The following is a 13,484-nucleotide window of genomic DNA, read 5'->3' as shown; positions in this document are numbered from 1 at the left end:
CCTTTCGTTGGGTCGTAAGAATCCTACTTCCACAGTACTTATAGTGGGCTATTTTGGTACCTATAGTATGATATAGCATCTTAGTACCAATATTAATATAATTAGTACACATGAAAAAGACCAATGGACTTAATAAATGTAGTGTCTATCACCAAAATTAACTAAGCATCATTGGCGATAATAACAGAATCACAATTTTTTGCGGTTTTCACATACGGATAAGTATTTTTTTTCATTGAATTATCTTTTTAAGACTTAGTTTATTTCTTTATTGCAATTTGTACCTATTCTTCTTTCAAGGCAATGCAGCCTGTTACAGTCCTAGGCCGCCCCAAGTAGCTTTTGAAATCTGGACCGACCCGAATCAAAGCTCTTCCAGTTTCCCTCATTTATTAAGTTCTTATTACCTATAATCAAAATTAAATTTATAGCTATTCTCGAAAAAATTAATAGCGTCACTATTTCATAATTGATTTTTGACGAATAAAGATCGGTACTTATTTCGAAAGCCGTAAAAATCACCAAACTATTATTGACGCCAGTGATGCTTAAATAAATATTGTATTGAACACTGTTGGAATCGCCGATATAGGTACTGTAGTAATAAGATTTTTAGCCCAATACGAAACGGATAAGTTGCTTAATATCACCACTACACTTACATTATATATTTTTGTTATTTGTTGTATAAAACATTGCCGCTTCATACTTTTAGTAAAAATTCCGATTACCAAAAGAAATATCATCATATTAGAAAGATTTTTGTGAATGTCAAGTGTTATATAATGCATATGGTATCATTTAATCTATGCTATACAGAATTACAACATATTTATAATATTTATATAAGTCGTAATGGATAAGTTTAATTTTATTATATTAATTCTTGTTGAGAATCCATTCTTTACTCCTAATCCATATTTTACAGCTTTAAAAATCCAGTTTCTTTTAAAATAAGTTTATTTATTTAACCCTTATAACTCTATTAAATAGTGCATTAAATTTTCTCTCTGCGTGTAATTTTTACAAGCAAGAAAAGAACATGTTTGAAAAAAAATGTGTAACGACGTGTATATAAAGTTTAGTATTTATTTGCAATTTATATAAGTCATGTGCTACTTCTAATAAATAACTTCTATTTACAAGTCTACAATTATGAATTACAGTTCCAGTTTACAATTACGTATAATAAAATTCATACAGTTTTGTTTTTTCACCCTTGTTTTTCGTTAATATCAATGTGTTTAAAATTTTACTCATTTACTGTGTATTTTACTTCCAAAATCCATAACAATTCATCTTCAGAAAACCTATAACTTATAAAAAGTTTTTTTTCTACTCTAACAAAATATTTTTGTATTTATTTACAATTATAAAGCATTAAAAAGCAACAAAAAATTGACAATTAAAAAAATGTATTAAAATATTAAAACCAGATTATTTAAAATAAATTTTTAAAATAAATGAAAATAAAATTTGAAGTAAAATATGGGAAAATGCCGAGAGAAATTAACATTCAGAAATTAACAAATTTTTACCTCTAATATTACACGTCCAATCCTGAAATAAAAGTAACTGTACAGCAGGGTGTTTTCCATTTCTGTACGACTTTAAAAACAATAAGTCTCAAAATAATATTTCTTTAAGTGTTGTTAGAATAAGATAGTGGATTCTAATATGTACGAAAAAATCTATGAAAGCCCTCTACTAAAATTAAAAAAAAGCATCTGCCGACCTCATTCAATACGAAATATTCCTTTCTCAATTATTGAAATGTATTTGCTTCAATGTCTTTACTTTTTACAGCAAAAGTATTTTTTTGTGTCACCTATTTTTTTCCTCGTTATTTTTGTATAGTTGTGCAAAATGTTTCTTTTAATATATGGAAGCTCATTTCTAAACTTTCACTCTTATCAATTGATTTAATTAATATAAATTATAGATCATATTGATTTGTAAAATGTTTCAAAATTACTTTTCAAAACAATTATCGAAATTACCAGAATATGTCAAATTTTACCATGGCTCTATGGGAACACCAAAAATCTCGGTAGTTTTTGTTGAAGTTCTTTAGTTTTATTGAAAATCCATGTACTTTTTATCCCCTTTGATGTCATAATTTTAACTAAATTAAGAATTAACATACAAAACGGCTTCAATTATTTAAAAAAAATTTCACACGAAAAAGATTTAGTGGGAACACTCAAACATTTTTGATTACGTTGTATCTAACAAAAATTCAGCAAAGTTTTTGTAGTTTATTCATTTTCCATACAATAGATTTAAATTTCCATAAATGTATTTAAAGAATTTTTCTTCATAAAATAGCTCATAAAATTTAAGAGATATAGGGTAATAAAAAGCAACGGAAAACGGCTTATAATAATCATTCGTTGAACTAGTGTAGCTTTTCTAAACAGGACCAACTAGTTCCCATATTAAAACAACTATAGTTTTACAAATCACGTGATCAACGAATTAAACCGTCATACAATTTAAGAATTATGCACATTATTTTCGTATATATATTTATTGAGTTCATACTCAATTGAGTCATTTATATCCCCCTACGAAAGAAAAAAGAAATACGTCAAAGTTTTTACACTTTAAGCCAATATTTTGCATCTTAAAAGACATTAATCATCCAATTAGACATTAATATTTCCCGACAAAAATCCATAATGTTTCTTTTCCACATAAGAACATAAAAAATATAATTGCTAATTGCAGCAGAAATCAGAAAATGAGTGATTAAATCCGTTTCTTGTGATTGTCTGTGGTTTCATTATAACAACTTTTTCAGCTAAACAAAAAATATATAAGTAAATATTATTTTTAAATTCTTTAATTAAGTTTTCTCTTTAATTATTGAAAACAAAATGAGCATGATAGCATATTTTGTTACGTGTTGTGAATGTTAGTTGTTAATTTTGCCTTAAGAATGTTTTTAAAACAACGCAGCAAATGTTAGTTTTCTGATAAAAAAAAGTTTAATGCATGGTAACATCTAAATATCAAAATTTGCTGATTTTCTCAAAACAATTATTCCTCTCACCACATCATTAAATTCATCTTAACATGTTCTTTTAATTTACAATTATTATTATTATTTGTGAGGAATTTTTATAAGGAAATTTCATAAGGAATTGCAAATAAGTCAAAGTGACTCATTTCTCAATCCAAATTAAAGGAAAACATTATTTTAAACGCAATTACTTTCTGTAATCAAATTTATATATTATTTGGAAAACAGTTTTAACACTGCGATTTCTTGCTGATAACAATATATTGAAACTTGACTGGTATAATCTAATAATTATTACATATTTTCAAAGTATATTCTTAATCATTTAAAGACTGAATGTCCTGATCAGAAAATATGCTGGAGGAAAATTGTTGAGCTGATTTTCCTGAGTTCAATTTCTCTGATGGTCTGCATGTTATAAATATAAAACGATATTTATTCAGGTATGTCTTACCTTTTGTGCTTGGTTAGGGGGTTTGGTTTCTCCAAGTGCTCGACTTCGACGCAATCGAGTAGTTCTTGTTTCTGCCCATGTTGGAAGTTGAGTTCCACCTCGCTCTTTTGATGAGTTGCGCTTTTGGCGTCTAGAAAGAAAAAGAAAGTCACAGAAATAAGACAAAGTGTCTTCTGCAGTGACTCTGAAAGGAATCTAGAATGAATTTTAATTAAAAGCAATCAGAGATTCTGGGCATACAATTGCGTGTAAAGAAATAGAGTTTGTTTATCATTAGTCTTATACAAAATACGTGCTCTACTGTAATAAAGATAAGTAAAGGCTTAAACAGAATTTTTGAGCATAAGCCCCTTCACTGAAACATAATGCTCTAAACAAATACAAACTGAATAAAGGAAAATGTGAGTTTTGATTTAATCATTAGAATTAGAATTAACCAATTATATAATCTCATTTCCAACATTAATTAAATAAAAAGAAATATTTAAAGAAGGAATATAATAGTTATGTATATTATAATTACTATACCTATTTCATCAAAAAATATTTTATATTCAATTCTTTGATGTTTTTCTATTCACTTTAATCTAGCGATTTTTAGCAAAAGTTAGTTAGGATATTGATTTTATCAGTGTTAGATATTTATAATAGTTAATTATTTAAACTAATTACGNNNATATATCCATCCTTAAGTCAACAATCTAACAACAATCTTTACAAGGGAACGAGTCATCATAAACTTGACCTTTATTCGTATCTAACTAATCAAACAATTATTTGACTAATGGTAGTAGATTTTCCAACTATCCCAAATCTTTGGACTGTGAATAATTTTATGATCAAGTGTTGTGAGTGATTTCATTCTTTCTTTTTTTTATGATTTTTTTTTCCAGTTCCCACCTGGAGATTGACCTAGGTCACCTGAAGGGCAGATTTGTTGGCCACTCTTTCAGGGGCACCATATTAGGTGGGCCAACGTCGCTCCCACAGTAAGGACAGATAGTACAGAGAAGGAAAGAACATCCATGCCTTGCCCGGGATTCGAACCCAGAACCTTTCTGTTGCAAAGGCAGCTCCCTAACCCCCACACAGCCCGGTCGACTTTTTATGCATTGTAGAATATGAAGAAAAACACAAATATGTCTCATGTATTAAATTACGCATTTAATTTAAATCAAATAGCTGAATGATATTTTCATATATTTATACTTCATTTGCATGGTTTCAAATATCGTAAAGGAATAACATTTTCGATTCTCACAATATAGAGCTTGCTTAGCATAACATAATTAACCGCCCTCCGTCCTTAATAAAAAATATGAAAAAGGAGGAGAAAAATATAATCACAAATATGCCTCGTGTTTGTACCTAACACATTCATACAAATTTATGAATTGAATCCAAAATTTATTAGATTTTCATATTTCAAGCACAATGGAATATTTAAATATCCAAATATAATAAAAACATTTCTCAATGTAGAGTTAGCTTAACAAAATCTCATTAACCACTTTCCGCTATTTCCTTTCTTTAATCGCACATTACCCATACTAATAGAGGGCAGGAATATAATAAATCGGTGTGTCAGTAATACATTATGGCTGAAACTGAGTGCAAAGCAATGGCTGTTTTATTCCTTAAATATCGGAGAAAAATCACAAGAATTAAATAAAAACACTCAGCTAAGCCTTTCGTTTCCATGGTGATAATTACAAACACTTTGGTAGTCTGGAAAAAAAAATTTCAATTATTACTTCGCTAAATTTTATTTTATTACGCTAATATCATTGGGAAACGTCAATTACATTATTGTTTTTCAGAAGCTTAACATTAGTTTTGGGATTTTAGACTTTTTCAAAATAAGGGTTAAGTTTATAATACTCAAATTCAAACAAATTAAGTAGTTTCTGAAATGAAAAATAGTTTTAAGACAACCCTTTTTAAAACTCATTTATGTTTTTTAGTTTTTAAAATTAAAATGAATTTGAAAATTTTATGGATTTAAATAATAATTTCTTGTTTGAAATTATTTTTTAATAAAAATTCTTCTTAATTTCAAATCTTACTTTTTTTACAAAATATCTAATTCTTCCCTCATATTTCTAATTAAACAATTATTTTCTCCATCCGGTTGGTTTTTATAAATATTTTAAAATAATTTTTTAAAAAATACTTCAATTTATACATTATGCATTTTAGTTTACCGTATTATGTCAGCATTTAGATTTATGTATTCTTTGAAAATTTAGAAACTAAATTTTTTGATATTTCTTGCTTTTAAAATTTCTTTTTTATGCTTCAAATCTTTCAAATGGCTTGGCTCATCAGAACCACTAAAAAAATGCTTAAGTATAAAACTAAGTATAAAGAAAGCTATTTTTATTTGTAGAAAAAAAATTTTTGAAATTTTTAAATTGATAGAACAGTGGTAGTTTTCATTAATTGTCATGAGTTTTGGCTTTTAATTTTGTTTAAAACAAAATGCTAAAAAACTCTTAATCATCACAATGAATAAAATCAGACAGATATACAAACCATTGCCGAGAGAAAAACTTTTGAAAAAATTGCCATAGGCAATAAATAAGACTGATCTTCGGAAAAATTCCGAAGAGAAAAATAATAAATAAATAAAAGTTCAAGTACTCACAATTTTATGATTAACAGTCAATGGATGTAGCTTCTGCTGCTACGCTTTTTAAATAAATACTCATATACTTTAAGATTTGAAACTAATAAAATATTCTATAGTCATCGAAAGTATATATTAATGAAGAAATTTAAAATTCTATTACAACAAACATTCTGAATGTTTGTTGTAATAGAACAACATGCTGAAATATTCGATTTTCTCAAGTAAAAATCAAATTATATTAGGAAGTTTAAAACAGATAAAAAAGAAATACGATGAAAATTCGAGTGAAGAGGTATAAGAAGAACTAATATTTTCAGAATCAAGAACACAAAAACAACACGATAAGCAGGGTAAAATTATAAAGGTATGTAGGGTGATTCTTTAATTCGGCATAGATAATAATACAAATTCATGGCATCGCAAAAGTTAATTACCTAATTTTTTTTTTTTTTTTCATGCTTACTGCGTTGAATTGTACGTTATTTATTCAACCGCAAACCTGTATGAGCTTTCCTAAATAACATATTGATAATGATACTGTAAAAGCTGACAAATATGCGATTATTAAGCTAAGTTTTGATTGCAAATAATGAAATATGCAAAAAAAATATGAGTATAGTTAGAGAACATAAATATGCCCAGAAAAAAAAGACATTATTTTTATTTTATTTTACAAAAGGGCATCTCTTTATTGTGTATGGCAAACCGCAAGCATAATTTTTTTTTTTTTTAAATTTGTAGTAGGTTTGTATCCATCCAAATAGTTAATTCTCAATAATTTTTGGTCTTCGTAAATGAACACTAACAATAATATCGTTTAAATGTCTGATTCAATAAAAGAAATTACGAGAACACGTTGTTAAGTTGTTTAAAAAACAAGAAAATTTCTTACCTATTCCAAATATTCACAGTTTTTTTTCCTGCGCTTGAATATGATATAGCCATTTAGCTCTTAAGCAATGCTTTATTTTTCATTCAAATCATTATAGTGTATCGTAGACATGCAATGTATTGTATATTTGATGAAATAATTAACTGGTTCCTTTTAATTATTAGTATTTTTAACGCACTTATAATACTCCTGAAATAATTTCTCATCGTAGTAAGTATATTTTAATAAATATAAGTTTAGAGATGCATGTTTTTTTTATTTATTTATTGATATAATGAAAAAGACGCAAATTTATTATTTTAATGAGTGTTGTACTTTTAAATGTTTAGATTTTTCGGATGTAATTTTTTCTCATAAAGATACTCCATAAGAAACACGCGTTTCTCAGTCTAAGAAAATACATACAATTATTGCAATATTTCTTGAGAAAATAAATCTTGAAGTTAATGAAAAAAAATGTAGAATCTATAATAACATGTCTCAAATAAAAATGCAAATTTTTTTTTTTTTAAATTGAATTGTAAAAAATGAAATTACAGCTAAATTTATAAGAACCTAGTCTTATCCATATCATATTTTTTTATTTTAATAAAGAAAAAGAAATGGTAATAATTAAAAAGTCAGGAAAAATGAATTGCGCAACTTACCTTTATTTGATGTTATTGATTTCTAATTGCTAGCAAAACTGTAAACAGTTTGACATTTGAATGAAACTTTTCGCTGTGCTGTCATCTGTCGGCTTATATTGAAAACGAATTTAATTTTAAAACTTATGATCCAGAACACGACTAGAGAAACATAAAATTATGAAACGTTTTAGTTTCTTTTAACATTTAGTAGTCCTGCTTTTATTAAAAAAAATCAAGAAAACAATAAAATGTTAATCTACAAATTTATGTTCTTTATGGATTTGGATTGTTCTTTATGGATTTGTTCTTTATGGATGTGCGGTGATTTGTCTAGTTTATAGTGCTGCCATCTATTGATAAAATTTTAAACGTGTCTTTCAGGAAAAAGCTGTTGCATAATTTAAAACCATCATTAAATTCTTATACCAATAGCATAATGAATCTAATTCTGTTTTTTTCTTTTTTTTTTAACTTTATGCTTATACTTTTTATGCTTATTCATGTTATTTTTGACAATAATAATTATTAAAAAAACAACTTCATCTCCTTCCAAAAAAAAAAAATTTATGATTTTTCAAAATAAAATGAAAAATTGAATAAGTAAAGAAATATATTATTTTTAACGCTAAATTGATATCAATATAGAAAAAAGATAAATTTCTACGTTTCATTTCCTAGTGGAAAAATATTAAAATAATATAATAGATTAAAAAATAAAAAATAAATAAAATAAAATAATTATATTATAATTAATATAAAATAAAGTAATTATAATGTAATTTAATTTTAATTTAATTTAATTTAATTTAATTTCAGATAATTTTATTTTATTTAAGATGAATTGTATTTAATTTTTTTTATAAAGTTTTGTATTTTCTGTTACAGAAAGTATAATATATGTAAACCATGAAGTCACCATTGTCAAACTCTCCTTCTTCATGAATTGCTGTTTAATTTTGAATAGGCATGTCTAGCATGAAAGAAATATTGTTTTAAAATTAAAACACCTAATTGCTTATATGTAAAAAGGTAACGTATTTTTGAGCCGATTCATGGTTACATATTCTTTGACAATCATTTTAATTGTGGAACTGTTTATTATTGTTTTTATTACGTTTTTTAAAACAGTCATCAATATTTTAAATAAATTTAAATAAATAAAAATTTAAAAAAAACTCTAAATTGAAAATTTTGAGTTCATTCTGATTAAAATAAAATAAAAATTAAATAATTGAATTCCGCTTGAAAGTTAATAACTTTACTTTATTGCATTTTAATTTGTTTCTGTTGCTTGAAATAACGGTTTTGGAAATATGAAACAACTTATAGAAACATTATCATTAATGTAGTACTTTTTTTTTCTTTTTTTTTACTTTTTACTGTTTGCAGATAAAGCTGCATTCTTAAATCAACACTCTGAATTATTTTTTTAGGGATATTTTACTACTTTTTAAAAATATATTTTTTAAGTTGTTAAAAATAATATGTAACGGAGCTCAGTAGTTTAATTATCTTACAGTTACAATCGTGATTGTAGGTAAGTTTTAAACAAAAATGTAATTCTGTTTCTCAGTTCTAAAAATAAATGCTGATGTTCGTAAATTGTCTTGACCCGCCAGATGTGTAAGTAGTTATTTTACACTATACTCCGTTTCACCTAATAATCTTACTAAAATATTGAACAAAATACAGAAAAAAAACAAGATTTTTTAGAGCATTTCTTATAATAATTGATTTGAGATACTAATTGTTAGCTGATTTCTTATCATGATTCTTAAAAAACAGATTTTCTTATTAATATTTTTTAACCAAGCGAAACTAATTTTAAGAAGATAATCTTTTTTATGAAATCAAAGTAAAAAAATAATTTAAAAAAACACACAGTTGCTCATGAATACTTTACTTTAGATATTTATTTTGTGTGGAACCTTTTTTTTTTTAAATTGATTTATAGATATTAATTTATCCTACATTGGTGTTTTGTGCGGGAAGGAAAAGTCAACATGAGCATAAAACCATTGATCATGAAAACGATCATATGTATGTTTTATAATATTTACTGTCCTTTTTATAAATAAAGAAATCACCTTTATTTAGGAAAAGTTCTTTTTTATTATAAAAGTAATTATTCTCTTGCATTCTGAAATATATTTGCTTCTACGAAACAGAAGAGCCTACCTAAAAATATCTCTAAAAGAAACCTCTCTATAAGAGAAGATTGCATTTTTCTTTTCTTGAAAGAAAATCCCAACTCCTTAAGAATCCGATGTAAAGCTTAATTAATAACTACAAAAACAAGCTAACAACGGATAACTAACGAAACAAAAACAAGCTAACATTTAGTAATTAGCAGAAGAAAAAAAAAAAGAAAAAAAACAATCTAACAGGGAATCACAAAAAGAATTAACAATAAATGCAAAAAAAAATTTAACAACTATAACAAAAACAAGCTAACAATTAATAACTAGCAACAAAAAATATTGACAGTTAATAACTAATTAAAAAAAAGAACAATTAACAAAGCGAGTGACAGAAAGCGCTGACCAGTGCAAAAACATAGCCAACGCGCCAATTCCTCGTCACTGGAAACTAATTCATCATCAAATTAAAACGCCTTCTTCTTTATACATTCACTTTCCTGTGAAGGTTTATAAGTTAATTACATTAGTTATAAGTTATAGTTTATTATAAGTTATAGTTTATTTATAAGTTAAATACATTTAAACATGATAAAACCTCTAATACATGCTTCAAGATAAACTTTTCTTATTATACAACACTTATCTATATTTGTACCCACATTTAAACCGTAATTAATTCCAAAATAGCGAAGAACTACTTTTCAAAGGCGTAGTATAGCATTTCCTACCTTTCCCTGTAGTGCTAACTTATTGAATTTTTTAGTTCACTAAAATCGGATAATTTACCTTATACTGTTAAGGGGGAAAAAAAATTAAAATATTCCTTTATTCCCTAATGTTTGCAATTGTTTCAATTTAAATGTTACAAAAATTTATTGCAAAAAAAAATTAAGGGAAAAAAATTATTATTTTTTAATTATTTTGTAAACTCCAAAAAAAAAAATTTAACAGCTCATGCTTTAACTATATTTTAAAAAATATCAATGCAAAGTATATTTAAAAAATCTAAACAAGAATTTAAGTACAATTCAATCCAGTAATAATATTTTAACACTATCAGAATAATACTATAATAAATATAGAAATGTCTTAAATCTTTTTGTTATTTACCAATGATATAGTATCAAAATAGGTATTTTCGAATTAGCTAAATATTATTATTATTTTGGTATTGTAACAATGAATGGAGAAAAAAAGATCAGTTTAATTGAAAAAATAAACTTACGTATTAAAGATTTTAAAAAAAAATAATCAAAGAAAACCATTTCAGTTATTAAATAAATAATCCCAAGAAGCTGAAGCGACAATGTATTAATAGATTAAAAAGTTCTTTCGCTTCAAAAATATATAAATAGGAAGAAAAAAACAGTTGGGCAGTTTGAAGCGCTCAAAAACAGACGCCCATTTTCAAGATCTTTACCTGTTCCAACTGCTTCCCCTCATTGATCTCTCGAACTCATCGTTGTTCATGTAGCTGTCATTTTGTCTTTTCTTTTCTATGCTATGTTCTCTAACTCTGCGGAACCGCACGTCCTCACTGCTGTATCGGTGGTCTGCTCGAATGGGTCGAATACGGGGGGTCTCCCCTTTACGAATACCTGGACCTCGCTGAAAAAGATTTGCTGAGGAGAGATCATCCACCGACATGGAGACTGTCATCGCGCCTGGTGGCATCGAGGACCGTCCACCTGGATCATCGAGGTCCGCCCGCACAGGAACGTCCAAGTAATCGGTCAATTTCGGAAGGATGAGAGGGTCATCGGTTAGGCTCTCCGGAGTAGCTGGAAAAATGCATTGAGTAAAATTTTAAAACGTTTTGTTATTCCCTAAAAAATAATATTTGCTTGGAATAAGACAAATTAAAAAAATATATTAAAGGAGAATGAGAAAAGAGAAAAATTAAAAGGGAATGGGACACAAATAATTAACAATTATTGCTGAGACAGATAAGAATTTCTTTTCAGATTCAAGAATTCGTCACCTGGACATCGGATAAGTTGCAAATTTTTTTCCAAAAAAAAATTCCAAGTTTTATTTACACTTGCTTTCAGAAAATAAGTATGAAAATAGTATAAGTGTAAGAACCAGAATATGGTAATATTTATTGTGTTTCTGATTCTATAGNATTCAAGAATTCGTCACCTGGACATCGGATGAGTTGCAAATTTTTTTAACTTTCAAAATGTTGTCTCGAAGTTTTTGTCGTAAAACTTAAGATGTATTAAAATTTCATATTTGAATTTAATATCTCACATGCAGTTGGAAAAAAAAAATTCCAAATTTTATTTACACTTGCTTTCAGAAAATAAGTATGAAAATAGTATAAGTGTAAGAACCAGAATATGGTAATATTTGTTGTGTTTCTGATTCTATAGGAGCACCAAAAAGTTTGGTAAGTTCTACCAATGTGCTTTGGTAATGAATTTGGTAGAATCAATGATGAAATATGCTTTATAATATGTGATAAAATTTGGTAAATTAGGTGAAATGTAGTAATTTTATCATAAAACCTTAGAACATGACATAAATATCATTATTCGGTTAAATTTTTCGGTTGTATTCGGTTGATTTTTTTTCTTTGATTTTGCATTTTTTACTAAATGTGTAGAAATAAAAAGTTTAATTTTGAAGACCAAAATTTCCAGTAAAGCGTTACTATATGTACGGAAAAATTACCCCATGAATGGTTTAAAAGCCGTATATTTTGGTGTTATTAAACAGAATTATAAGGGGTTTTTTTTCTATTCTTTTTTACCAGAAATGCCATTACCAAACAGTACGGTAATTTTTCCAGGATTTTTTTTCCGTAGGCTGTCAATTATTTGCTAAGTGGCTTTAACGAAATTGTGGTTTTTGACGAGCGTGAAGGGCTAAATTATTAACGCCTTTTGAGCCATTATTGGTATAAATGACGCATGCTCTGAGTAAGAAAAAATAAAAGCATAACAATGTTTGATTTAATAGCACTACAAAAAATACTCAAAGTTTAAAGTCATCAAATAACGTGTTTAATACATGCCAAAGATTGTCAATTAAACTTGCGATATTACCTCTGTCGTGTGACCTCTGACTGTTGCTGTCAGCTAGGCTCTCCTCTAGCCCACTATCCTCACCTTGTGACCAATTGCTCGGACCCGTGTAGCTACCTTCCTTTAGAAACAGTTCGGGTTCTGGAGTCTGGAAAAAAATTATTTTTTTTAAAACTTAAATGCAAAAAAAAAAATTTCATAAATTCTTTTTTTAAAAATTTGACCCAGAATATCTACTATTTATATTATTAAAACAAATTTTTATACTTTATTTTAATTTTAATTCGAAGAGAGAAAAGACAAAAATACCATGAATAGAAAATAAGAGTAAATACCATAAACATGTACTATGAGTATATGAAATACTAAAATACATATTCCAATATTTTTATGCAGAGGTATATTTTTGTAGTTTTCCTTCTCTAATTTGATATTATATGAGTAAATACCATAAGCATGTACTATGAGTATATAAAATACTAAAATACATATTCCAATATTTTTATGTAGAGGTATATTTTTGTAGTTTTCCTTCTCTAATTTGATATTAAAGTTGCAATATTAAATTAAGAGAAATTTGTAAAATAAATCAAACGATAAAATAAGGAAATAATATAGATGCATTGTAAAATAAAATTGTTCAATATAATAAAGGATAAAAATTATTCTTAGTATCTAGTGA

General features: G+C 26.6%; 1 protein-coding gene across 1 annotated transcript in view; it reads right to left on the bottom strand.

Moving 5' to 3' along the window:
- The window catches only part of LOC107451190 (uncharacterized), a 148,696-nt gene that overhangs the window by 41,170 nt on the left and 94,042 nt on the right, over nt 1-13,484 (bottom strand). Inside the window, exons 5-7 of the mRNA XM_016067207.3 lie at nt 12,824-12,950; nt 11,194-11,554; nt 3,480-3,609 (exon numbers count right to left, since the gene is read on the bottom strand). Of these exons, the coding sequence (XP_015922693.2) occupies nt 3,480-3,609; nt 11,194-11,554; nt 12,824-12,950 (618 nt within the window). The remainder of the gene's footprint in view (nt 1-3,479; nt 3,610-11,193; nt 11,555-12,823; nt 12,951-13,484) is intronic.

Source organism: Parasteatoda tepidariorum, chromosome 3 (assembly GCF_043381705.1).
Source record: "Parasteatoda tepidariorum isolate YZ-2023 chromosome 3, CAS_Ptep_4.0, whole genome shotgun sequence".
NCBI lineage: Eukaryota > Metazoa > Arthropoda > Arachnida > Araneae > Theridiidae > Parasteatoda > Parasteatoda tepidariorum.
The sequence above is the reverse complement of the archived record's forward strand: the minus strand, read 5'-3'. Positions and strand labels throughout refer to the sequence as shown.